At 46.1% G+C, this 27,659-nt stretch overlaps 1 protein-coding gene across 3 annotated transcripts in view; it reads right to left on the bottom strand.

The window, feature by feature from the left end:
• The window catches only part of SPTBN2 (spectrin beta, non-erythrocytic 2), a 1,293,574-nt gene that overhangs the window by 347,886 nt on the left and 918,029 nt on the right, over nt 1–27,659 (bottom strand). For all 3 annotated transcript variants that reach the window (XM_069644771.1, XM_069644772.1, XM_069644773.1), the window contains one exon: nt 21,574–21,778. In XM_069644771.1, the coding sequence (XP_069500872.1) occupies nt 21,574–21,778 (205 nt within the window). The remainder of the gene's footprint in view (nt 1–21,573; nt 21,779–27,659) is intronic.

Raw genomic sequence — 27,659 nt, 5'->3', positions numbered from 1 at the left:
TAAGGGTATACTGGGATGGATAACCTGCGCAGGTGGGCCGCTGCCACTGCCAGTACCTTCGTGAATACCCTTGGTGCAGATGCTATGCCGAAGGGTAGCACTCTGAACTGGTAGTGTTTGCCCTCTATCATGAACCTGAGGTATTTTCTGTGCGCTGGCAACATTAAAATATGAAAGTATGCATCTTTCATGTCCAGTGTTGTCATGTTATCTCCCTGTGATAGCAGTGGGATCACTTCCTGTAAGGCCACCATACGAAACTTTTGGGGTTTGACAAACTTGTTCGCTGGGCGCAGATCTAATACAGGGCGCATGGTTAGATCCTTTTTGGGTACAAGGAAGTACACTGAATAAATACCTTCCGTTACCTGAGATAAAGGCACGACCTCTATGGCTCCTTTTTCCAGTAGTTGGTCCACTTCTTGGAGAAGGATGGCGAGGTGTTCTGGTGTCATGCGGCATCCCCTCGGGGGTCTGTATGTTGGGGAACTGTTGAACTCTATACAGTAGCTGCGGGCTACGGTGGAAAGTACCCCGCGGTCCGATGTTATTCCCTCCCATGCTGGAAGAAAGGATGTTAACCGGCCCCCGACCGGCGTTGCACGGGAGGGGACGCAAATCTTCGCGTCACTTGGTGGTGTTGTTGGCTTGGGAGCCTCTGGGGGTGGAACCCCGGCCTCTTCCCTTGCCACGACGTTGACCCCTCCGATTGTACTGGCCGCTATTACTTTGGTAGTTGCTGGCAGAGTACTGTTGTTGTTGGTTTTGTTGCAGGCTTTGTCCACAAAAAAAGCGCTTATTACCAAATCCCCGCCTGTTAGGGGGTTTTGAAATTTGGTCTAAGGTCTTTATTGTATCAAATTCTTTCTTCGCGTTCTCCAGCGCGTCATCCACTGCTCTCCCAAAGAGGTTGGACTCCTCTATGGGTTTATTAATAAGGGACGCTTGTGTTTCCGCCTTAAATCCGGAATTGCGAAGCCAGGCGTAAAATTCCTTGTACCAAAGTGCGGCCAGCCGTCTCTGCTGCATCGAGGGTATTCTTGACGATGCTTTGATTGACCAGAGAGCCCTCGTTAACTGTAGTCAGTAAACGAGTCCTTAGGGGTTCGGGAGCTTCTTCGATGTCCTGTCTGAGCTTAGCCCATTGAGCATCGGCGTAGCTTGCCAATAGGGTGTTATTATTGGCGATTCTGGTAGAGAATGCTGCAGAGGTGGTGATTCTCTTGGCTAGGGCATACAGCTTCTTCCCCTCTTTGTCTGGGGGTGCCTCGCTAGTAGATAGTGGGACTCCTGCCCTTTTCCTGGTGTTGGTCACAACCAGGGAGTCCGGGATTGAGTGACCCGTAATATATAATGGATCTGATTGAGAGGGAGAGAACAGTTTCTCAATTATTGGATTGACCCCTCTCACCAATGCCGGAGTGGAAAGAGAAGGTGTAATACGTCTCTTAACTTAGGCGAGGATGGGTATAACCTGGCTAGTGGGAGGTTTTTCTTTGATAATCCTCTCCACAAAATCGGTGTCTGGGGTGACCTCCCCAGTTTCGATCTCGAAATGTGCTGCTGCCTTCTTCAGCAGTGCATTGAAGGTGGGTTGATCATCGACAGGCGGAGGGTTCCTGACTGGTGTAGTTTCAGTAGACCTGATGACTATACTGCTACTGCCTGTGTCAGTCGACCTAGCCGGTGACTGCCAGGGATTTGGGTCGCCCTCGCCTGTGTCTTCCTGGAATCGTTCCTCACATAGGTTAGTTTCCTCGTGAAAACCTTCCTCTTCTTGTTGGTCCTCAACATAGGTGAACTCATCTTCCTCTTGTAAGAAGGTGTCTTCCTCAGTGGGATTGTAAGAGTCTATGTCCTCCTGTATGGGGTTATAAAACGTCTGGTATTTAGCCCTTGGACTCTCCAGGGGTGCCTCCCTTGGTCTCTTGGGTGCCCTGTCTTCTGGGATGGACATGAACCTATCTAGTTTGTCCATACAGGTCTGGAACCTTTCAAAGGTCCACTGAGGTCGGCCAGGACGGTCTGGGAAAGAAAAGGGGGTTTCTTCCTCCTGTAATAGTCTGGTTCTGTCCCATAACGTCGAAGAAAGAGAGCCTTCGCCTTCTGAGTATCCTTCTTGCTGGCTAGGGCCTTCTGTCGGCGTCGGGAACAGGCCTGATCTGTTTTCCGGCGCCTTCGGCGTATCTTTGGCCTTGTGCGCGGTTTTCGGCGTTGCATTCGCCGTACGTCTTTGGGCGTCCTTAGAAGCTATGCGCGCGAGGCTTTCAGCGATCATACTCTATTCCGAGGGATCGGTCGCTGTCGCGCTATTAAACGTCGAGCCTTTGCTCGTCGAGTCCTTGTTGGCAACGTGAGTGCTCTTGCGATGCGCGTCGCCGGAAATTTTGGTGTTAGCACCCTTATTTTTAGAGTGCCCAGTCGCCTGTCGCGGTGAGGGCTGACGACCCTTACGGTCGGCGGAAGACGTCTGTGGGCCCGGCGTCCCCGTTGGCGCTATGGCTGCCTTCGTCTTCGACGAATGTGTGCCTGGGGGTATGTGCTTTGGTGTTTTTTTGTGTGCGTCCTTGTCGCCGGGGTGTTCATCCCCATAAGCTGGGCATGAGCCGGGCTTGTCGGGGCCAGGGAAGGACGACGAGGAGCGTCAACGCTCCTTTGAGAGGTCTACAGCCTCCGTTACGGGGGCCGTGTAGTCACTGTCCTCGTCACACTCGGCGGCGGTGGCAGCGGGCGAGGAGTCAGGCCTAGACATGGCGTAGGCCGCCCACCTTTTGACCCTGCGGTCTTTTAGAGTTTTGGGCTTTAGTAATTTACAGGCCGCACAGCCGCCGTCCTGGTGATCGAGGGGTAAGCAACGGTTGCACCGTTTGTGCTTATCCTTCCAGGTATATTTACCCTTGCAAAGCGGGCAAAACCTAAATGGCGTCCTCTCCGTAGCTGAGGGTAATAAGTGTGACTACGACCTCGAAAGAGAGGGAGGGGAAAGAGAAAGGCATTCTTAAAGAAAAGAAAGAAAGACCACTAAACCCCACTCTCCCTACTGTGTATGGCCGGCGAGGCCAGGCCACGTGTTCGGCAGCGCCGAAGGATCTCCTCCGCTCGTCCTTCCGTCGAAGATCTTGCTCGGCGGAGAAACGGCTCTGCGTCGAGGGAGGGATCTACGTTATTGATATGAATAACAAACGACCAAAGATCGAAGAAACTATTTGGCAATGTCTCTCGAGGAGCTCCGCATAAAGGCGACCAGTAGCTGGGCGGAAAAAAACAATCTGAGGGACCTCGATGCGTGAGGGATTGTGGGTACAACGTACGTCACTATAGGGATACTGTTACAGACACGCCTTGTCGACGTCCCCTTTTCGACTACGAAAAACAAAATGCAATACTCTGCAGTGACCACTGGATGTCGGACCTATGCACAGCATGTGATTCTAAGCAGATTAACAAACATCAGAAATAGAGTTATCCTGACTGAACTGAGCAACGACGTTCCGAGGCCCCACGAAGCGCAGAAAAACGGAACTACGCAACGGACGCAGCGCGTGGCTATTTATGGGCATGGTGACGTCGGCGCCGATATGGTGGCCGTCGAGGGACATCGACTCGGCGGACATCGACGCGCAGCGCCCTCTACAGAAAAAATTTCCAAGGCCAGCAAGCTGGAAACGTATTATCAAAGATAAGGAATACGTCGGCGGACACAATCCCTTCAAAAGACATTCTCAGAAAGAACAAGAAATGTCCCAACGACCCCACTCTCCCTACTGTCTTAGGCCTGCGAGGCCAGGCCACGTGTTCGGCAGCACCGAAGGATCTCCTCCGTCGAAGTCACCGCCGTCGAAGTTCTTATTCGGCGGTGAAACAGCTTCTCAGCTACGATGGCAAAGGAGTGTTCTAATGTATATGTTCTTAAATAATGACCAAAGGGTCGAGTAAATGCCTCTGCAATTTCTCTCGAGGAGCTCGGCGTAAAGGCGACCAATATCTGGGCGGAAAAAAACAATCTGAGGGACCTTGACGCGTGAGGGATTGTGGGTACAATGCACGCCACTATAGGGATAGTGTTACAGACATGCCTTGTTGACGTCCCCTTTTCGACTACGAAAAACAAAATGCAATACTCCGCAGTGACCACTGGATGTCAGACTATGCACAGCATGTGATTCTAAGCACATTAACAAACATCAGAAATATTTATCCCTTCTACATTTTGTTAGGTAAAAACCATCACACCCCACCTTATGTGGAATGCTGGGGAGATGCATTGTATCCCCTTCCTCACTAACAGTATCAATTCAGTTACAGGGATAAGCTTACCTTTAATAGATGGTTGCATTGAACCTTTTAACAAATCCGGTGCACCTTTACCGCAGGCTGCATTCACAGCTGCGATAAAGGCACCCATGGCATGCCATTTTAGTTGTTCTTGTGCCTTCTCGGTTCTTCCCCTGCCCCCTGCCCTCTGCGGGAGGAGGGGGGGAGTTCTTTGTCTTTTGTTTATCCTCAGCAGGAGACCAAGGTCAAACCCGCCCAGGCTCCAATGTGTCTGAAGGCAGGAAGTGAGGGAGGAGTCCAAAACTCTGCACCCCTTTGTCTTCCAGCCTGACTGCGATATTCAGTCTTCTTCTGGCTCCTGAAAAGGGAGCCAAAACTAAAGAGCCGCATCCAGCTGTGAAGAAACTCTTGCCTGGAGCCTTGACTGTTGATCCCTGCTGCAAGATCCTTTCCAGTGTCCGGTCTTCAGTCTTCATGACAAGGAATTCATTGACCAGGTTTTTGGCTGCAGATCCTCAAGTCTTCCTGCTGCAAACTTTTCTTCTATGCTGAGGTACTGTGTTGGCTGAGGTAGTTGCCTACTTTAAGCTTTTGTGATTCCTGTGTAGCTTTGGGGTGTTTCTAGTGATTGGGAGTCCTCTTATCCAATTCACTCAGGCCCACTGCTGGAATCCTCGTAGGGTGTCTTCTCAGAAACCCCTGGACCATAACTAACTCTAAAGTGAACGACTTACCTATTTTGAAGAGACTTCCACAGGAACTCTGAACTTTTCCTGCAATTCAACCCCATCTCATTCTGCCTAAAGCTGGCACCTAGACCACTACGGTCCCTCTTCGGTCTCAAGACATATGATATACGAATAGAACAGGGAAGGACTGGATAAGAAAAGGATTCTGCTTTGAAAAGTATAACACGTGTTTAAAAGTTACTTTGTGAAAGAGTTGGTTGGTAACCAACTCAAGAGTGAGCAGTTCCAAATGTTCTTGCTTAACTAGAATGTGTCCTGCCATTCGGAAAAATATATGTAAGGTTATTTTACTCACCTGTGAATTAGTTATGCCTCTTTGACTTTACCATTTCTTTTAGGATGTAAAAGGATGTAAATGTATACCAACTGGGTCTTTCTTTCCCTGACCTGCTCTTTAGCCTGTCTAGAATAAGTCTGCCGAAGGTTTTATCTGCCTTGAATAGCTTTGTGCCATTCTTAAAACGTTTCCTGTAGGTGTAGTGGGCCTTGGTCTGCCTGGTGCATTCCTAAATGAGTGTAGAAATGTTATTGCTTACCACAGTCTGAGTTCCACTGATCTGAAAAGCAACTGTAATTTTATATTACACCAAAAGTTCTTACTCACCTGGTATAACTGAGTGTTATGCTGAATGCAGTTATAGGTTGATAATGTTTCTTGAATCTGTGTTCAAACGTATCCTGATAACAGGGTTTGTTCACTAAGTGATTCCTTAACTGAGTGTCACTGCATGACTGACAGGGTCTACACTACCTTTGACGTACTGTAAAGTAATCTAAAAGTAACTGATGCTAAATGTGTTTGATAAGGTCTGACTTCCCTAGCAATACTATTAGTTTTCGGAGCAGGGTCTATGCCTGGGTCTGTGTACTTTAAAGCATTGTGTTGTGTTTTTATAATTGTGTTTATGGTTACATTTCTTTATAACGACAAGAACAATAGTGACTTTCAAACAATGTCAAATTTATTTTTATTTTTTATTTTGGCGGTACCCCCAGACCTCTGTTTTCTCTGCTTTACTAAAACCCCCTCCCAACCCCTCAAACTTTTTAATCCCTTACTCCACCCCACATACACTTTTATTACAAATTCTAAATGTTCGTCATTATTATGTTTCACTTAAAAAAAGATTGGTACTATTTAAATTTCATTATAAACATTGTATACTGTGATATATATATATATATATATATATATATATATTTTGTGATAGTACTTATTTTCCCAAGATTCCTCCTGGCCTATTTGCATTTAAATAAACCCTTTATTTTTACAATACATAGTGGTTTAGTGTTTCTTTGGACCATACGTATGCTACAATTTCCTTGTACCAAGCTACAGCCCTCTCCATCCGAAGATGAGCTCGACTGCTCTGTCTACACTACCATATACTCAGGTGGTGCACATTTATAGTAAGAGTGGAGTTCTGTACTGTCTGTTATATGGTTTTAATAAGCCCTTAGTTGAACTTCAGAAAAATTGTCCTAACGGAGACCCATCAGCAACTAAAGTTAGCCTCCTATGTCATTGCCCACTGTGCTAATGCAGTATTCCTTTATTGGTCTTGTTAGGACCAAATTTCACTTTTGGATACTCTGCAGCCTCTTTTTAGGGACCCCCAACTGTTGTGCTTCTCCACCCCACTTATTTTAAGGAACTCTGACCTCTTTTTGTAGACAGCAGGACTTCTATTGAACCCCCTGTTAATCCTTTTTTTTCAGTATATGTCCTTAGTACCATATCTTTACCTGAAGGTGATTATATCACTGTTAGGTAAGGTTTGCATATTTGTGATAAATCTTCCTAACCTGTGTCAACCCCAGAAGGTTTTACTAGGACTTGTGAGTATTTGCCCTTGTCCCTAGGTGAAGGGGAATCTGTTTCCCCTCTCACCTAGTCTTTTACTCTTTTTATGGGTGTACTTTTTAGGTCTCTCCATTCCTATAACTTTTGTGCTTAGTATGTGTTCCCCATTTGGGCTTCCCTCTTAATTTCACTTTAATGTACTTGGGTGAACCACTGTACCCAAAGGATAATGAGGGATTTTCATACATTTTATATATTGAGCCACCACGCCCCACTGTATGTGTAGTGATGGGGGGATACAATGTATCCCCTTCCTCACTTACGTGATAACATTTCTGTTACAATTGCAAGTTTACTTGAATGGCTAGTGGCAGTGTATTTACCTTAGCGACTTTCTAATCTTACTACTTGCAGGCTGTTGAATAAGCCTTGGTAAGTCACCATTATGTTAGAATGGTGGGTTCCTTCTGTTTTGCCATGTTTAAGCATCCTTGTTGTTTCTGAGGTCTTCTCCTGCCATTCTAGGCGGGAGCGACCTCAGTGGAAGTTTTGTCTTCGGCGGCGACAGCAATACTGTCCCTTTCTGTAAAGGGCAGGGAGAGAATACAAAAGTTGAGCAGTAGTTGCTGATAAGTACTTCGAACCTGGAAGCTGCTAACAAGTCGACCACTGGAGCTGAATCCTAAGAGGAAGATGAAGAAAGGACATCTGCAACGATTTCCAGCAACCAGAGAGCCTGATGTAACCCGAAATTCCAATCGACCTGGGGGTCCCAAATGCGATGACTCCTACCCAGAGGCTGTTCAGATCCACTAGTCTCAAGAAGACCTGCATGTTGTGCCATCCCACAATGTGCTGCAACCTTTCTCGGTTGTAAACCGCCAATATCCTGGGACCTCGACCCCGAGTGCGGTGCAGGGTCTTTCGAAGTCCGAATTAGTCTGAAACTGGTGGACTCCTGCTGGATCTCCAGAGATACGATTCAAATCCTTGGAGATGTAGGGCCAGATTAGTGAAGAGAATCCGACCAGCAATATTAGTTCATCTGGCTGCTGTAAAAAGGCACAAAATCCACAGAGCCGCAAGAATCGAGGAGGAAACCTTTGCCGTAAGTCTCCACTGACTACTGCTTCAAGTACAAATCCAGTGTCCAGTTAATTCGTCTCCAGACCATGAATACAGGGAGCAGGGTCCTGTGCTGCTGCATCCTGAAGGCATCCACCCAGAAGCTCTTTTCTCCTAAGGTACTGTGTGGGCTTGGGTAATACTTACCTTAAGTCTGGTGTGCATCCTGTGTGGTCGAGTGTGTGATTTGTGTGGTTGGGAGTTTCCCCATACCAATTGGCCAGGCCTAATGCTGGAACGCATATAGGGAGCCTTCTCAGAAGTCCCTAAACACTAACTCTGAAAGTGAATACTCATTTGTTTACGAAGATCTCCTATGGAACTTTGACTTTCCTGCAACTAAAACCTATCTCAACCTGCCTACAGCTGGCACCTAGACCACTAGAGGCCCTCTTCTGCCTCTGAGAAAACTTGTGCAATAGACTAGGGAAGGTCTGGATAGGAAAACTATTGTCTTGAAAGTATAACAAGTGTAAAGGTACTTACTTGCTGAAAAAGTAGTGTGCTAACTGGGTCTCTGTGAAAGAAGAAGTTGTAATATGTCCTTAAATTATACTTCCCTTTGAGTTGCAGTGTCCCCTCTAAACATGCATACTTACTTTGAATGGTGCTCCCCCCCACCTTCTGAAAAGTAATGTGTTGGTACTGTCTTATTATCATTGCTTAACTGAGAGAGTGTAAAAGCTTAACGATAGGGTTTACCTACCTTGAATAACATGCTGTTCTTCCTAAAGAGTAATTGAGTTTTGCTCCCCCTGATCTGCTTTAGACAGACCTAAAACAGTCTAGAAGTTAATACTTGTATTATGGGTTGCTTGACGCCCCTCTTAAAAAAGGTATATGGTTACTTAACTTACATAGCTATTGCTCTTCTAAACTTATACCACTGGGTTGTGCCTCCCCTGAATCTCCAAAACAGTCATACGGTCCATTACGTACCTTGACATACATTGGATGTTTCTTCAAGTGTAATTGGGTTTTGCTCTCCTTGAATTGTTGAGTGCATTCAGAAATAGTTATTTTATTGTAATACTCATCATTGGGCATCTTAAGGCCCCTCCAGAAAGTATGAGTTGTTTTACTAACTCTGAACTGAGTTCTAAAAAGAAATGTTGCAAGGAGTTTTCTTGTAACAGGGTTGGTTTATTAAGTGATGTCTTAACGGAGTGTCACTGCATGACTGACAGGGTCTACTACCCTTGAATTACTGACTGTATTCTAAAAGTAAATCTAACCTGGTTTTACTCCAAGAATAGACTATTGCATTCTGAACGTGCAATAGGCTTGACTCGCCTTGAACTGCTGATTGCTATTCTTAATACGGTTATACTTTGGGTTGTATCACAAGTGTTGAGTTGGTTTTTATAATTGTGTCTATATAGGTTATGTTATAGTACTTATTTCCCCAAGATTTATCTGGGCCTACTTGTATTTAAATAAACCTTTAATGTTTACAAAACATTGTATTTCTTTGGACCATATGGATGCTACAATTTAATTGTACCAAGCGACAGCCCTCTCCTCCAAAATTAAGCCTGGCTGCTCTGTCCATGCTACCACATTCTCAGGTGGTACATACTAAGAGTGGATCTTATGTACTGCTTCAGATGTATAGTTTTACAAAGCCCTTAGTTGGACTTTAGAAAAACTGTCCTAACAGACGGCCACGAGAAAGCAAGCCCAACCGCATGGGAGACGTGCTTCCAACCCGACGCAAGTTGCTTTAATGAAGAAGTGGATGCGGAGGCCCAACAGAGCCGTCAGAGCTCTGGAAAAGAGCTGTGCAGACCCCTGAAGTTACGCAGAAACTTGCAACAGAGGGAGCACAATGCAGAAGGTCCGCCGCAGCAGCAGCAAGTGAAGCGCCGATGCGAAAGGGAAATGGTGAGTTGGACTGGAGCTAAAAGGTGACCCCGGGGTGCTCTGAGCAGGACATTGGGTAATAACCAATAATTTTGAATACCAAACACAAAGTACAAAGATGGCAAGAGCACGATTAACCTTTTTCAGGATACCAGTTTGAGGAAATCTTTAACACGCATTGCCAACAGCCAATACGTTGTAAAGAAGCAGTACAAAGGCGACAAGGGTGCAATTAGCCTTCTCTGGGATACCAACTTGGGGAAACCTGTAACCTGCATTGCCAATAGCCAAGGGCCTATCAAGAATCAGTCAATGGGCAGCTTTGGCGCAATTGTCCTTTTTCGGGACACCAGTTTAGGGAAACCTGTAACTCACATTGCCAAGAGACTATAAAGAGAGGCAAAAACGTGGAGAACCCTTGAACAAATATTGCCACTAAGACCAATTATATGTGTAGGAGTTTTCTTCCTGGCAGGCGAGTAAACCAGGAAAGGGATCAGTAGTAGTTTGCGCTGGCAGGAGAGTGCACTAAGAAAGAAGATGTATTAAAGAAGTGTGGTTGTGGCAAAAAAGGTGTGGTGGAAGGAACTTATTAACTCTTATCATTTTGACAAACTGTTGCATCACCAAAAGTTACTAAGCTATCCTGACAAATGTATTCCATTTGAAGAACAAGTGTGATATGCTAATGATTTCTTTGCATCCTGAGGAAAACAATTGTCTTGGTTTACAAATTTGTGGTTAGTGGAGAGACATTTGCTTTACCAAAAAGAATACTGAGGAGGATAAAAATGGCTTTGATGTTGAACAAATGTTTGTGAAAGACATTTATTTTGCCAAGTGGAAGGACACAGTGGAGGAAAAAGACATTTTGTGTTGAACTGAACAGAACTTTGTTGAATCAGAACTTTTCCAATGACATTCCTGAATTGATCCAAGGGAAGGGAGCCCAACCCTGGTCACAAAGGATACTTTCTAAAACCAGTGCATTTAAATGTTTACACAGTTTTGTTTAACTCAAGACAGTCAAATATTCCTTGCATACTTTTGTTGTATGTATAAGTGTGAGGGTCGGAGACTTTTTGGACACTATGTCATCTTTATTTAGTTTGCTAGGCAGGTAAATTCTCGTTAGGATAGGCGTTACTCTCACCCCTTCTTAATTGTAATAAAATGGCAAACATTGAGAAAACAATATCTTTGTGTCCGTCTTGCATTTCTGATTTCTCACAAGGACCACAGGCTAATTCAGCCATAGAACTCTGACATGCAGGAGAAATAAAAGACTTTCAGTTTTGGCACCCAGACTTTGGAATAAACTACCAGAATATATCAGGACAGTGCTCCAGATAAGATTTTTAAGTGGGAGTAATTTACTCCCAATTTTTTAAAGTTGGGATTAAAACGATTTTTTAGGGAGCAAAAACATAAGTTCAATTCCCAATGGTCTTATTTATGAGTAAAAATATGTTTTAATTGAAAAGAAGAAATGTTTTTGTAATAAGTATTCCTTTGAACCTAGTTACTCATACACATTAAAAGATAAATGTGTATTTCTTCTGATCGCCTATGGTACTACGTGCACTACTGGTCCAAACCGATGCATGGAGATGTATGGGTGAAAGCAGGGGCTCAAGGTCTACGGTGTCCATTTCCTATTTTTTGTTGGGAGTATTTTTACTCTATATTTTTGTGGAGTATTTGCATTTTTTGTAGGGAGTAAAAGTGGCTGATAAACCCCTTACCTGTAGGGCTGTCAGGACAGCAAATATTTCTAGCTCCACGCCCCTGTTAAAGCAGCATCTGTTCAGGTAGATGCTAGCTATGGGTTCCAGTGGAGTGAAGAGAAGCTATTATGGCAATATATTTATGTTCCAACTGACTGGCTAGAGATAAAAAATGAAAATACAGGGGGTGTTAGGCAAGATTGTATGCAGTACCCTGTGGGAGAATGCACCAGCCTTGTCCTCTTGGCAATAGTTAACCCAACCTTTGGTATAAGCATGTACTACACAAGTTGGTAGTGTGAGACTGTGCGGCCAGGCTCATCTCAGGAGGGGTCAATGTGAGCTGTAGGGTTGTAACAGATTCACAGTGACAAGTATCCAAATAGACACTTACACTCAGGTTTCTTGATTAAACCATTATTTAACAGTCAGTTGAATACACCTCCTTTAGAAGGGAGCAACTATATGTAACACAAAAATATACTTCAAAATACACACTCATTTTCTGTAAATCAGTAGATACCCATTTGGGATGGTACACAGACCCTTCCTACACCCTGAGGTGATACAAAACTTAGACACTGTGGACATTGATACATCACTGGTACATTAAGAGCAATACTGAGTTTGGTGTCAAACAAAAGGTTTGGGGAATAAAACAATGGTTAACTAATTTTCTTAAGCAGATAAGTACTTTTTGAACGCCCCCGCCCCTCCAGCCACATTATGCAAAGTACATTAACCCGTTCCCAGCTACAATAGTTATAGAATGTGTGACTTTTGTTGAGGGATAGTTAAAGCACAAAGTCAGGGGATAGAAGTCTCTTTCAGGGAGCCAGGACAGTCTATGTTAATTGAGCAAAGGTCCTGGTGAGCTGAAGCACTTCTTGCAGATAAGTAAAAAGTCTTGTACAATGTTTTAGAAGTCTTTGTCGAAAATGAAATAACTGTAGGGCCACAAGCTGGGAGGATAGTGAGGGGCAGAGCTGCAAGCAACTCTGCAAAAGCAACCAAGACAAGTCTCAACTGAGAGCTAGCAAGGTTACCCAACAAGAGGCAAGTCCCCTTGGTTTGACAGTACCTGTGGTTTGAAGAAATTGGTTCCAGCTGGCTTCTGTTCCTGTGTAGGTCTGCAGATCCTGTTGTTCCTGGGCCTCAGTCATGGGGACAAGAGGGAGGACGTCTGGGGACTCGTGCACTACGAATTGAAGGTCGGCGGCAGCAATGGGCAAACTTCAGATCAGTGGCACTATGTGGTTTCAGCTTCTCACGGTTCTCACAAGTAGCACCACTGTGGTTCTCTGATACCTTATGGACTTTCCTCACATCTTGGGTCCGGGTCTCTGCTGAGGTGGCCCAGGCTTGGTCAGTCCTGCTTCATGGGAGTCCGGAGGATCTTCCTGGAGCTCGGGTCCAACTTAAAGACGACACACCCGATTCTGGTGTCCCTCTCCCTGGCAATCGGTTCCTGCAGCAACAATGGAATTACAGCCAGCTCAGAGGATTTCCAGATGCGTTTGTCTTCGGGTCGATTGGTCTCACCAACCCAAAGGGAGAAGTTGTTCTTTGCAGGGCTTCTCTAGTCGATGCAAATTCGGAGCTTCAGCAGTACAGCAGGGCTCCACCAGGCAAAAAAGTTCTTCTCCGGATTCCTTCGTCCAGTGCTCGACTATGCCTTCCAAGCAAAAAGCCTTGCCTTTTATGCAGGTTTCTCCCATTCATTCGCAGCCCAGCTGTCAATCATACAGCAGGGTGGCTGACCTCCAAGGACAACCAGCTAGCCAATCACTTTTGGGTGCATTCCTGTAACCAAGGGGATTAAGCACAGGGAGTTTCGGGCACCTCCCTCACTTACTCCCTTGCGAGACACGCTGGAGCCAGAGGCGGGCTTCACTGGTGAATCCTGCCAAAGACAAAACAAACAAAGGGACAAAACTTGGTTTGGCGTGCAGAGTAAATGTCGAGAAGGACCTTTCCAACAAGAAATGGCGAAAAAAGAAGACTGGGGCCATTTTGACAAAATGGGCACCCCTGGGTGCTTTTCTGCAGCTGCAATTGCAGCCTGCGGTAAAAACGCCCAAATGGTAGTAAAAAGTAAACCATTGCCACCAGCCATTAATTGTAAAAAGGGTAACAAAAATGTTACATGAGAAACTAGACAAAGGGGATACTAAGTAACCCCTCAGCACCCTATTGTAAGATAGCGTGTGATGGGTCTAGAAAGTTACAAAATGTAAGTAAAGTCAATTTCATTTCACTGCTCTTGGAAACAGTAGTTTCACCAAGAGAAGGTATTTAAACCTTTGGGAAATCGAAGAGCCTTCCCTGTGCCACTGCACTGAGGGTGCTGTGTGTCACAATGTAAAGATGATGCGTATGGAGATTGTCAGACTCCAAAGTCAAAAGCAACAGAGTCCAAATCACAGAAAACTGCATGAGAGAGTGGATGAAAGGTCTCTCTCTCCAGGTTAGAAATTAAAAGTCCTAAAGTCCAGCAGAAAGTGCTAGGGGGTCTCTAAGGTAGAAGGGAATTAGCACATTTCTGAGAATTCTACCTAACAGGGCGTCTGACTTAACTGTTCCACCACTTGACTGCCAACCGGCCCCAGCTGCGACACTATGACATGGGTTGCACTATGCGCCTGCCTACTCCTCTCCCCCCTGCAGAGGTTACACTTCCACCACTTCTACCTTTCTGCAAGACTCCTTGACCATGAGTCACCATGAGTGATTCAGTGACTACACGGATGGCACGTGTTAGGCCTACGGTAGTGAACCATGCATACATGTGAAACCAGCATCACTGGCGATGCAACCACTGGCTAAATGGGTGGTATTGTTGTATTGGGTCCCCTGATCACGATCTGTGATGCCTTAACTACTGGTTTCATGAGACCCGTTTGGGTCCCGGGCAATAATTTCTACATGGTGGTGTTAGGAAATATTTTCTTTTTGCCAATTCCTCCCATATACTTTTATGGGATACCATTTATTTTCACTCCTGACCTGACTAAGTAAAGCCTTCTGCTTTACTTCACTTTGCTAAGTCTTATGGGGAAACTGATCAATCCGTAATTCTAGGTCTCCCTTACTGAATTTCTTGTAACGTTACAATTGCACACATCACCCTAGTGAAGTGGTGTAGGATATTTTGTATCATAACTTTTTCTTTAATGGCTTTTTGGTTACATTTACTCTGTGTGCTTAACTGAACCCTTCACCACTCACATACTAAGTCACGAGCTGGGCGGTGTAACCTGGCGGTAAATCTGGCCGGATACCGCCCAACGCAATTAGTGTTACTGCAACTTGGCCCAGCGCCATTAGCTGGGATTACAAGTTGCAGGGACAGTGCAAGTCCCATTTATTTTGAGTCCAAAGGACTCAATGGGTCATTTTCGGCACAATTACCTCAGCGCTATTTGCGCCGGAAATGGGTGGAAAGTCTGTGCATGCACCCACAGCTCTGGGCTGGAGGTGTATGCTCCAAGACTTCCTCAAACTTGGGATTGGGCAGTGGTAATGAGCTGTAATGGCGTTACCGCTCCGCCCAACTCCTGATGAGGCCCAAAGTCTAAACATTACTAAGTCACACTACCTTGATACAATTTGGCTAGAAGTTGGTGACTGTCCCTGTTCACCAGAAGAGGGTGGTCTCTCAGAACCTGTACACAGGGCCGATTCTGAAAATCCATCTTAATTACATTACGTACTAACTCACAATTCTCCAAAATCTGCCTTGGAAAAACTAACCCAAACATCAAAACACTGACATTTCAGCCTCCTCCCTTTTTTTGCAGAAGTATGGCCTACTTAACAGGACTCGCATGCACCCATGCTTTCTTTCACCGCAGCATTCCTCCTTCTGTGTTTGCAGCATCTATTTCCTGCTTTCCCATCATATTATCTTCCCTTGGCTCATTTTGTTTCCCCCAGCAGATTATCAGGATTCCCGTGGCGGGGTCACAGTACCTCACTCCCCAGATCATCCTAGGCACTCTGAGACTGCTAGGGCAGTGATGTGTTGCAGTATAAAAGCCTATTAACCTTATCACATATCTCACAGTGGCTATTTCATAATATAAGTGCACACCAATTAACCCTCACGAATAGAAAAGTTAATGGATGCCTGCCAGCCACTGTGACCTACGTGAATAAATATACCCATTTGCAGAAAACATGTTCACATAATAGACGGCTACTGTGAGGCAGCATTTAATTTCAGCAAGAAACCCTTGGGAATTGGTTCATTTTGAAAGTGGATATGTTCTCTTCTTTCCCCACCTTACACCACGTGTCCCGTTTTAAAGTGCATCCTCCTAAATATGTTCTATGTGCTACAATAATTCACTTCTGGGACTTCCTAAATTATGGCAATGCAGCTTTAAAGCCCTTAATGAGCTATACCTCCGTTAGTTTACTGCATAATTACTATTTCGATGAGAAGGCCCACATGCATCTGGGTTCTGAGGAGACCAGCAACAAGTCACAGTTTTTTAACAAATGGTATGGATCATTTCGTTTGATTTACACAAATAGCAATCACGATTTACTCCCATCTACTCCTCTTCTCTTTTGACAGAGCTTTCAAAGGGTGTGGAAAGTGATTGGGTGGGTGCGTACACATTGCTTAGGCACTTCTGCTGGTCTGTTTAACTCTAGGCGAACAAACAAGAAACCAAGCATATTTTCAGAGCATGTACAAAGCAGCTACTTACATCACATATCCTCGTGAATGCTTCATCTGGTTCGCCGCTTTCGACTCCAAGTTCAGGACCCACAATATTGAATGATGAGCTTGTAAGGACAGACTGTCTACTATATTTCGTGCATCTCAGGAGACCCTTTCCATACTTAGTTGGCTTAAAGTGTCAACTTAAGCAGGAGATGGAAGGAATACTTGTTTGTGTACAAGAAATATATATTAGAAAGTGAACAGACACCCAACCACAGCCAGGTAAAGTTCAGAACTATGGAAAGGCAAGGCGGATTCAGGCAGTGTGGCTGGAAAGCACAGTTTGATCGGGAGGTGCCACTCATAATGCAGGTGTTCCGATTGCACAACAAGAACGTGGCTTAAGAATGCTTTGGGCAATTGTTGCCCTGTGCAGGAGAGAGGCACAGCAGGAAACACCTTGCAGTTCACACCACCAATCAATCTCGGGGATCACTCAGTTATTCAAAGGGCCTATATTTTCAGGGGAAAGAGCTGCAAAACAAGACCAACAGGCAAGGAAACGTCAGGGTAAACAGTCTCTTTAAAACCAGGTTTGGAGCTTCTCATCCATGTAACAGGAAAGCACATACCGCTCTGCAGATTAAAACGAAAGACAAATCTAGCAGCTAGGGATGTGGCATACACTATTTCCCAAAACAATCAACAGCATTGTTTTTAATATCTTTGGATCCCCAAAGAACATCCGTGATAATCAATATTTTGATGCAAAGGGCCTTTTTATATTACGATTGAGATCTACCGTCCCACCCCCGACTAGATGTTGATAAGATGTTAAGCAAATTGTGGCTAGCAGTGGAGGAGCAGGTGAAAGTAACTGAACTATTATTATTAGGGGATATTAAGGAACTTGTGAGAAATGAGATTATGGGACAACGTAGAGAAAGGAGGTTCTAGCCTGGTGCCATGGAATTGAAATGTTACTGTGCGTTTGGCAACCAGACCCACACAAAATCTCATGGGTTAGTATTAACTGCATATTCTGAGATGTCATCATTAATCTTTTGCCTGGACTGAAAATACTGTGTAAAGTCTGTGAGTTTCCTCTTGAAAGAAAATGTGTCTCTTGTCCTGGACAAAAGGCTTCTCTGTGCTGGCTCAGGACCAAGAAAGGCTGGGCCATGCACATAGTTCAATTGTGAACTGTCTCCAGACTTGCTTATTGTGAGTTGTCCCAGGACATCGTTTGTAACCGGACTAAACACATGGATGCCATCAAATGGCAAGTCGCGAATTTTGAGCTGAACCTCTTCAGCTAAGTCAGAGGAACACAGCAAGCTGTGCCGCTGAAGTGAGATTCCTGAGGCCATCACTCGCCCACTGGAATCCGCAAGGTCAAAGGCCACCTGCACTGCTTCATCAGCCGCATTTATCGCCTCCAGCTGAAGGCTTTTCAGTTGCTGCTTGTACGGCTCCTGAAGCATGGAGATGAACTCGTCCACTTCACTCCAAAGAAGGCGATGGTACTTAGAGATAATAGCTGCTATGTTAGCTTGACGGAGCAGACCACCACCAGAATCATAGATGGATTGCCCAGCCATGTACCAGGCACTTGATTCTATGTTTGGGGAAGCACCATGGATACAAGCAGGGCTTCTAGCGAAGACTGGTTGGGAGGTTTCAGCCAACATCCGGGAGGTAAAACATACAGAAGAATTGTCTGTCAGACTGTATTTGCGGTTTAAACTCTCAGATATTATTGGCCCAGAGGAAGGGTTTTTCCATGTTTCAAAAGCCAGCTCAAGGACTGAGACATCCAAGTCAAGCAAAGGCTTAGGAGGAGAGTGCTCGGATTGAGGTGATGATAAATGCAAAGTTTGAGAAGTCTGAGTATCGTCGAGGTTAAGTAACCCAACAGCATTGCTTATCACCCGGAGGAAGCGCTTTGAAGCAGAAGGAATGTCCTTCACATCATCATCCAGAATTTCTTCTTCAGAGTCCACAGCCACAAGTGGCATGAATGTAACTGTAGTTGAAGGACTACTTGGTCCTGGGCACACAGGAGGCGTCATTAATAGATGAGGAGTCACAGAGACACGAGAGGCGAGTGCTTCCAAGAAATTTGACACAGACTTGAAGAACAGTGGTTGAAGACCAGGCAACTTGGGTCTCTGGGTTTCAATCTTGGTTTCCTTGCCATTACCAAGAGAATCCATATTTGCTTCTACAGCACGATCAACTGGGCACAGGTGAACTTTATTACATTTGGGGGAGGTGGCAGGGTGAGTTCATTTGTAGAGACATAACCTGCTGCTGATTAAAGTGTCCGATATGCAGCAAAAACCAAAGCATTACTGTAGACGCTGCCAAAATCATCTGGTGAGCGGAGCATAAGGGTGTGGGAGGGTTTGTGGGCTGCAGAGCTCTGAGCACATGGAAATGACCACACAGCACCTTGAAGTAGAAGAGTCTTCGTACCACAAAACAGGACTCCAGGCACAAAACAAAGGTTCTTGGTAGAACTTTGACAGCAGGTAAGATACAGGTGATGAGATCTTAAAGTAATTGATTGATTGTAATCCAATTAGCACAGTTATCAAAAAATTCCACAGTGGACACTTCTCTTCTCTGCAAGGAAGCCTTCTCCTAGGTAAAGAGGAATGTTTGGGCTAGCTTTGCTAGGACCAACAGATGTGAGTGGTTCAGCATCTCACAAGGCAAATTAATTGGAGAATTCCTAAGTCTTTTTTCTGTCTGGTGGAGGGCCGAGTATAAGGCCCCTTTCAGTCTCCTTGTGGTACTGGCTGATGAGGACCTACACCCAATCCAAATATTTTGATACTGAGAGTATGAAACAAATCCCAGCAATTCAGGTCAGCGCAATCCCTAGATTTGGGTACCTGAAGTCAGCGACTCGGGCAACAAACACTACCAGAGGCCCACCAGAGAATTCCTTAGTCAAAAACAGCCAACAGGGGAGGTCACAAACCTTGACTTCAGTGCAGCTCGTCTGAAAGAAGGGCTCATTTATGATATAATGAAAAGCTAAAGTTTCCCTGAGGCCTCCTCTTAGCTGGTCATTTTGTGCTATTCGGTAGTGCAGCCTGTAGAGTTCTGCACTTACCTTCCTTCAGGGCAAACATTGGCAGAGATCGGCAGATCGATGGGTCCAATTTGGGCACCAAAACTCAAGAGGGTACCAATTCCCCAATGTCCAAAAATGATGCCATACAGAAGGGAAAGTAACAGCATGTCTTGGCTAAATACAGGCACAAGGTGTAGGGTCTTGCTGGCGGAAGCAGCTTAAAACATGCCCCCCCCCACCCCCTTTTCTCAACACATCCCCAGAAAAGGGAAATCCAAGGGCTTCTTTGCTATGGTGACAAGGTCCTGCTGCAAGAGCTAGGCCCATAAAGATTCTAGAACAGTGCTGATGGGGAATTTGGAACAGTGCATGTGGCTCTAATGCCAGGAGTGACTTGAGATAAATAAGCCACCACCACCCTTATCAAATCACAATATTAAAAACATCAACATTCAGATATAAATCTTCAAAATAACCCTGCTACTGCACAAAACAAAATGTGATAACAATTAGAGGCCCCTGTCAGTCTGTAATGGTGCGGTCCGGCTCACAACTGTAGACAAAGAGTTTGTTTTTGAATTGGAACCTTCCACTTCAGCACATCACAATACATATCTCTGAACCCAGCTCCAAACTGAAGGCCTGGACCTCTAAATTGGGAACATTTCTCTTTAGTGGCTCAGATATTCTGACTTCACTTTATTTACCAATGTTTGAACTGTTTACACTGTAGATGTACTGTCAAAGTGTTTTCAAATAATCAGCCCACATCTCCCACTATTTGTTCTCATTCAAAAGGCTCAAGTAAGAAACAAAACTAGAAAATGGTTAACACACACAAAAAACATTGAACACAGAATTCCTCTCTACTTCCCCTTTCCCAGACACTCTTCCTTTATGTGTTAATGTTTTTTTCTACTTCAAATGTATTCGTACATGCTTAAGGTTGTTGCCTGCACTAGCTAAATGCAAGAAACTTCACATACACTGCCATATCTTACACTCGATGTTAGGGTCTCATGTATCAGAGCCAAGCCATGTTTCCATGCTACTTTAACTCATCGCTAAATTGTGTCCCACATCTTTGATGTGTACACATAGGACTTAGCCTTGTGCACCAGAACAGAGCGACACGTCCATTATAATGCACCCTTATTTTTAAATATTTGGTAAGCATTACGATGACCAAAACACCATTACAAAACCTCTTGCTCTCTCACACACTTCGCTACAAGCTTTCTCATTTTACCTATAAATCGGTTGTATCCAAAGTTGTGTTTTGTACACCAGCAGAGCCACACTTCATTCACAGATTTTACAAAGTTTGAAAGGAAAAAGTAAATGTCTCCCTAGCTAAACATAACATACAACACTATGTAGTACTATATTTAAAGAACATACATTGATCTTTAAATGATATTCAAAGCAGACTATTTTTCAGCCCTGAGCTTGGGGGGGGCGGGGAGACAAACCTTTGTTTAGCAGTGGGCACTGGCTTTGTTCAATTGTGAAAAAGGTTCATGTAGTAAATGTCCAGTCCTTTAATCACATGCGGTTGGTTTTATTGGTGATAGCAACAAAAGATAATATCAATAATTGATTTTGTGCCTATTGGGTGTTATAGAAAAACAGCCGACGCGCGTTTTGACCTGGGTCTTTATCAAGGCAGTAGTCCGGTGGCAGCAGGATTGCTGTGTGGTGCCAGTGACTGGTGGCCCAAGCCGGGTTCCAGAATGACTGAATAGCTGGTCTCGGCCGGGATCGGCGTTGTGTGGTGTCGCGCTCGGTACCCACCCCAGCACTATATTTAGTTATGTGCTCTGCAAGTATATGTACTGCTATGAAATGTCAGAAAATCTCGATTTAATAGAAGTAACAAAACAGACAATTAAAAGCGACCCCATAATTAACAGAGCCCTGGTTTAACTGCCATGTCAAGAAAGGGGTGCAGAAATAAGGGGGGGGGGAACAGAAAGGGACTCTTCAAAATACAACTGGAGCTTTCTTTGCTTGCTGAATTGCAGATGGATTCATACAGTCCCATTTATGTAAGCGCAAGGTACTGTAAATCCTAACGGGAAATGGACAGTGTATATGTCCTTGAGAGGCAGAGTGGCAGACGTCAGGCTCTCTGTCTTTTCCCAATATCTATCTCACCATGAACGGCCTATGGCTATCATCAACACATCACGGTCTTCCCTCCCTTGCCACATTAGGTAGGTTTAAAGCAGAGATTTTTGCATCACATGTAGTCCCCTAAGCAATCTCACCGTAACATGTTCGTAGTCCTGGCCCAGCTCATGCGATGCAGCCACAACCTCTCGCTCGGAAATCCACTGCTCCAAGTCATCGACATCACGCTTCAACTGGCAGAGGCGTTGGTGCTCCTGCAGCTTGCCCCGCCGCTCCTCAGCGAGGTCCTTTAGGCTTGCATACAGCTTGTCCACCTGCCCCTGGCGCAGAGTGATGCGGTCACTGTGGGAAACACAAATTGAATGTGCAGTGCTTAATTAACAAAATACAATTCCGCTGTAATATTATATCCCTATGCTCTCTTATCAATGAACAATACATTAATAACTTAAATCATGACCTGCCTTCAGGATGAATACTCTAACTGATCTAATACAGTGCAATGATGTCATGCACCTCCACAGACCTCTACCCACAATAGTGTTAGGTGTCACAGATGGTCTCAAGAGCACACAAACTCTCAAAGACTGTTCTCTCTGCCATCTCTACCCTGGGTCAACCTCCACTCCCTCCCTCCACTCTAGCCCAGACATCCCTGAATCCCAAGCTGATTACTAGAGATGGGTAACCTTTACAGTCTAAAGTCTGGCTAACTAGTGATGAGGGCCTAAAGATAACCGCCTCATCCTCTCTGACTCCCTTTGGGGTCCTCTATGTGGATCCTAACCAAGGGTCCCACAAGAGGTGGTGCCTTCCACTCACTCAGACTTAACCTCTCACAATCTTGTACTTTGCTGTGATGTTCTTTCCATTCTCCCCCTTCTCGACATCTCGCTCTCTTGTTCTAATATTCTTAACTCTAATGCTACTCTCATCCCTTCTTTCCAAAGTACTAGCGTCCACTCTCCTCCCACTACTCTGTCCTACTCTCTTCTCCCACCTACTCTCTCTTCACCCTCCTCTCAGTCACCATCCTTTCACTCTCCTAATCACCTTTCTCATTCAGGGTTAGTAGGGTTTTTCAAAGTCACTGCCTGAGGTAGGACTTGAAAATACCAACCTAGGGGTAAGGTTATTCACAACTGCATTTGAGGGATTTTACACTCGTACATAGCGTTGGCCAAGCTGCTAGACAGAGCTAAGGAGAAATGGGCTCTAAAACAATGGCAGTAGGCACTATACAAATATAAATTACATAATTACTCACACAAACCCCACACACACCAACCAATCCACAACCAAGCTCTGCTCTTTATCCCCATCGCACACTCCTACACCAGCAGCTAACCAGACCTAAAGTGTGGTAGTGTATCAGATTCTTCCTTATGGATAACATACTCACAAGTTTCTCCAACAAACCCATAGAAAGTAGATTGGCCCTACAAGCGGCCCCAATCAACATCAAATATTTTGCATTTGCCTTTCCCACAGCACTACTAATGAACCTCACACCGTTTTCCTTACGTAGCCAAGTGCAGTGAGGCCACCAATAGCGGCAGAAGGGCACTATACAAGACCACTAGCATTAAATAATACCTATACAAAAGCCAACACTTTTGCCAATGTTAGTACTTGTTTTTAACAAGACGTCAGTGCAAGGAACAGGAGCTATGGCACACCCGTCTAATTTTAATTACTGCAGGAACTCATTTACATGCAAAACGAGGCATTGAATCTCAGACCTGCAATTAAAAAATAACATTGGCAGTCCCTATAAAATACAAAGTTTGAACTTTTTACATGATAGAAGAAACTAGAAACAAAGGAATAGGCATTTACCAATAACCTGATGGTACATACAAAAGACACACGATGAAAGCATCTTTGACATATCTGACAATTGTACATGTTAATCTGCATGTGACTGCCTGTTATTCAGTGTTAGGCAAAGTTTGTATGCAGTACCCTTTGGGTGCACTACACACAACTTTGACTACTGGTATAGGAAACCCAACCTTTGGTAAAAGCGTGTACTACACAGTTTTGGTAGCGTGTTGAGCAGCCAGGCCGATCTCAAGAGGGGTCAATGTGAGCTGTAGGGGAGTTACAGATTCACAGTGACAAGTATTCAAATAAACTGTTACGCACAAGGTTTCTTGAATAAACAATTATTAATTTTTTTATCAGTCAGTTAGAAGAACAAGTTACTTTCTTACCTGGTAACTTCTTTCGATGGGATGGTCCGATGACATATTCCATATCTATGAAAGGTAATGTCCACAGCTGTGCTATAGTTTTTTCCCCAGAACGTGTGCCACCAGTTTTCTGCCAGTCAGACAGAAGGCCTTGCGGAACGCAAGCTGCAATCGCAAAATAAATTCTGCAGCGGGGAAGGCAGGGAGGGAGCGATATGGAATACGTCGTCGGACCATCCCATCGAAAGAACGTTACCAGGTAAGAAAGTAACTTGTTCTTCGAGGGGATTGGGTCCTCTGACGGATTCCATATGACAGACTCCCAGTACCAAGCAAGGAGGTGGGAAATAATTTAGAATACAAATTTAACATGCCCAATCAAATTGCGGAATAGAGAACTGCATGGCTGCATCACAGATGTGATGAATAGGAACTCCCCTCTGCAGGGCAGTAGACGCAGCCACTCCTCTGGTAGAATGGGCCCGCAAGCCAGCCGGAGGGTCCTTACCCACCAAGCGGTAACACTCGGAGATAGCTAAAACAATCCAACGAGACAAAGTCTGTTTCGTCACAGCTTTTCCAAAACGCTTTCCAGCGTAACCAATGAAAAGTTGATCGTCCACTCTGACCCGGGACATGCGCGAAATATAAAAGCTCAATGCTCTCTGAGGATCAAGCCTATGGAGCCTCTCCTCTTCCTTACCAGGATGTGGAGGGGGATAGAAAGCCGGAAGAACACACCTTCTGGCTCAAATGAAATTCCAAAACCACCTTCGGAAGAAAAGGAGGACGAACTCTAAGGACAACCCTGTCCTTATGAAACAGTGAAGGGTGGCTTAACTGAAAGTGCCTGTAACTCACTCACTCTGCGAGCGGAAGTAACCGCAACCAAAAACACAGTTTTCAGAGTCACCAGCCTCAAAGGGCAAGAATGTAAAGGCTCAAACGGAGCACCCATAAGAAACTTAAGAACAAGGTTCAAATATTCCAACATTGCACCAAAAAAGGTGACGGAGGGAACACATTAGTGAGCCCTTTCAAAAAATGCGACATTAAAGGAATCTTAAAATAAGAACACTCTTCAGACGAGCGCTTAAATATGGACAGCGCCGCCAGGTAACCTTTAATGGTCCCCACTTGCAAGCCCCTGTGGGCCAAAGAAAGCAAAAAAGACAGAACCATGGGAATGTCACATTCAAAAGGATCCACATTCTGAACTCTGCACCAGTCGCAGAACTTTCTCCAACGGCAACGGTACAGAGACTTTGTTGCCGGCCGCCTGGCCAAAAGCAACACCTCCATCACGTCTTCAGGGAGGTCCCAATCCTTATACCACAACCTTTCAGAAGCCAAGCGGGTAGATTGAGGGATCTGACCACTGGATGGAGAACCTGACCCCCCCCTCCCGTGAGAGCAGATCATCTCGGTAGGGAAGACGACGTGGACGGCAGATGGACAAGTCTAGAAGGTCCGGGTACCACGTCCTCCGGGCCCATGCCGGAGCAATGAGGATCATCCGGGAACCGAACCTCCGTAGCACTTGCGGGATGACGGGGACTGGAGGAAATGCGTACAGCAGTGGGAATGACCACTCCACCACAAACGCGTCTCCTAAGGCTCCTTTTGGAGGAAATTCCAGCGAGCAAAACCTTTCACACTTCCGTTTGACACTGGAGGCGAAGAGATCCACTTGAGGGGTCCCGCAAAGGGCGAAGCTCTCCAGGAGAATCTCCTGAGTCAGCTCCCACTCGTGAGAGAGCTCTGCCTGCTCAGAGCGTCTCCGACCAGATGAACAGCCGAGATCGAAACTTCCTGCTGGATGGCCCAGAATTCGAGCTGCATCGCCTCCATGCACAGCGGAAGTGATCCTGCACCCCCCCTTTTTGTTGAGGTAGTGCATGGCCACCGTGTTGTCCGTTAGAATCAGGACACTCTCTCTGCGCACAAACGGCAGAAAAGCCTTCAGGGCTAGCCTGACGGCCCTCAGCTCCAACAGATTGATATGGAGTCTGGACTCCGACTGAGACCCACGACTGCTGACTGTCAACTCGTTGGCATGGGCTCCCCATTCCGTGAGGGATGCGTCCGTCACGATCGTCACCTCCGGCCAGGGCAGCCAAAATGGGGCCCCCTTCATCAGATTGCCCTCGATGGCCCACCACTGAAGGTCCCGAGCTACCGAGGGCAGCACCTGAACAGGGTCCGACATCCTGCCGGAGGACTGCGACCATTGCGTCTTGAGTGCCCACTGCAAAGATCTCATCCGCAGATGAGCCTCTGGCACCAGAAGAATGCAGGATGCCATGAGGCCGAGCAGTCACAAGAATTCGGACGCTGGGAGATTCTGGGCAAGCTGAAACTTGTGCACCATCTGAATGTGAAGAACCCTCACCTGAGGTGGAAAACACTGCCCCAGCGCCGTGTCGAGCACTGCTCCGATGCACTGGAGCCGCTGCGTTGGTGTCAAATGGAACTTCTTTAAATTGAGGGAGAAGCCCAGCCTGTGAAGGGAGTGGCAGGTGACGGACAGATGATCCAGGACTTGCTCGGGAGAGCTCCCCCTGATAAACCAATCGTCCAGGTAGGGGTAGACGTGAATCCCCCTTTCCTGAGATGCGCTGCCACCACCACCATGAGCTTGGTGAAAACCCTCAGGGCGGAGGTCAATCCGAACGGCAGGACCCGAAACTGAAAGTGCGAGTCGCCAACCGCGAACCTCAGGTACTTCTTGTGCTTGGGATGGATCGGCACATGGAAGCAAGCATCCTGGAGGTCGAGAGACACCAACCAGTCCTGAAGTTGAAGGGCCTGGAGGACTTGAGAAAGAGTCACCATCTTTAACTTGTCCTTCCTGAGGCGTTTGTTCAAACCGCGTAAGTCCATGATGGGTCTCAATCCCCCGTCTTTCTTCGAAATCAAAAAATAAGGGGAATACCATCCCATGTTCCTCTCCGCTACAGGCACCAGTTCTATGGTGCCTTTCTCCAGCAGGGCTTGAATTTCCTGCGCAAGGAGCGGATCCGCACTCTGCAAAGAGGTTCCCCGGTGGATTGTCGCGAGGCCTGTGCCGAAAAGGAAGACAGTAGCCGTGGGCTATGATCTCCAGAACCCACACATCTGAAGTAATGGCTCGCCACTCTACAAGATGCTGCGCCAGCCTTCCCCCAACCGGCGAACCATGGGACCTGGCCTCATGACTGAGTGGCTGCGGCGTTGCCTGAGGGCAACGAGGCAACTGCCCAAGCGGCCTTGGCACCTCAAGTACCTTTGTTCCCACCTCTGGCACTCTTACAAAGGCCTCTGACTGCTAGCTCCCCTCGCTTTACTGAAGGACGAGTAATAGCGAAAGGAACCTCCCCTCCATTGCTGTCCCCTAGGACGAAAAGGTCGGAGGTTGGCGAACTGCAGCCCCAACGACTTTGCTGCAGCTTTGGAGGTCTGCAACCTCTCAAGGCTCTCGTCAGCCTTGCTGCCAAAAAGGTGTTCACCGTCAAAAGGCATGTTGAGGAGCCGGGACTGCACATCAGGAGGGAACCCAGACTTCCACAACAACGTAAACCTGCGCATTACGGTTCTCGCCGCCATGGACCGGCTGACACAATCCGCCAAGTCCAAACCCGACTGAACGGCCTCACACATGGCATCCTTGCCATCCTGAACCATAGCAAGGAAACCATCCCGTTCGTCCCCTTCGGGAATATGATCAGCCGCTAATGCAACACAGTTCCACAGAGTGTGTGTGAAACGAGACAAGGCACATATGGAGTTGGCTGCCTGAAGCGCCATACCCCTAAAGAAAACACTTTCTTCGCCCAGCCGTCAAAACGTTTGTCGTCCCTATCCGGAGGGATGGTAGGATACGACACCTGCTTTGCCGGGGCCGTAGCCGCCTGCACCACCAAACTCTCCGGGTGGGGTGCTGAGACAAGTAGTAGGAGTCGCTACTGGCTGGACGGTATTTTCGCGAAAAAGACTTGCCCACTGCCGGGAGACTCTCCGGAGCAGTCCAAGCCGCCACCACCCTTCTC

This window comes from Ambystoma mexicanum, chromosome 2p, assembly GCF_040938575.1.
Source record: "Ambystoma mexicanum isolate Mex_15411 chromosome 2p, UKY_AmexF1_1, whole genome shotgun sequence".
NCBI classification, from domain to species: Eukaryota; Metazoa; Chordata; class Amphibia; order Caudata; family Ambystomatidae; genus Ambystoma; species Ambystoma mexicanum.
Note: the sequence above shows the minus strand (reverse complement) of the source record. Positions and strands in the feature narration are given on the sequence as shown.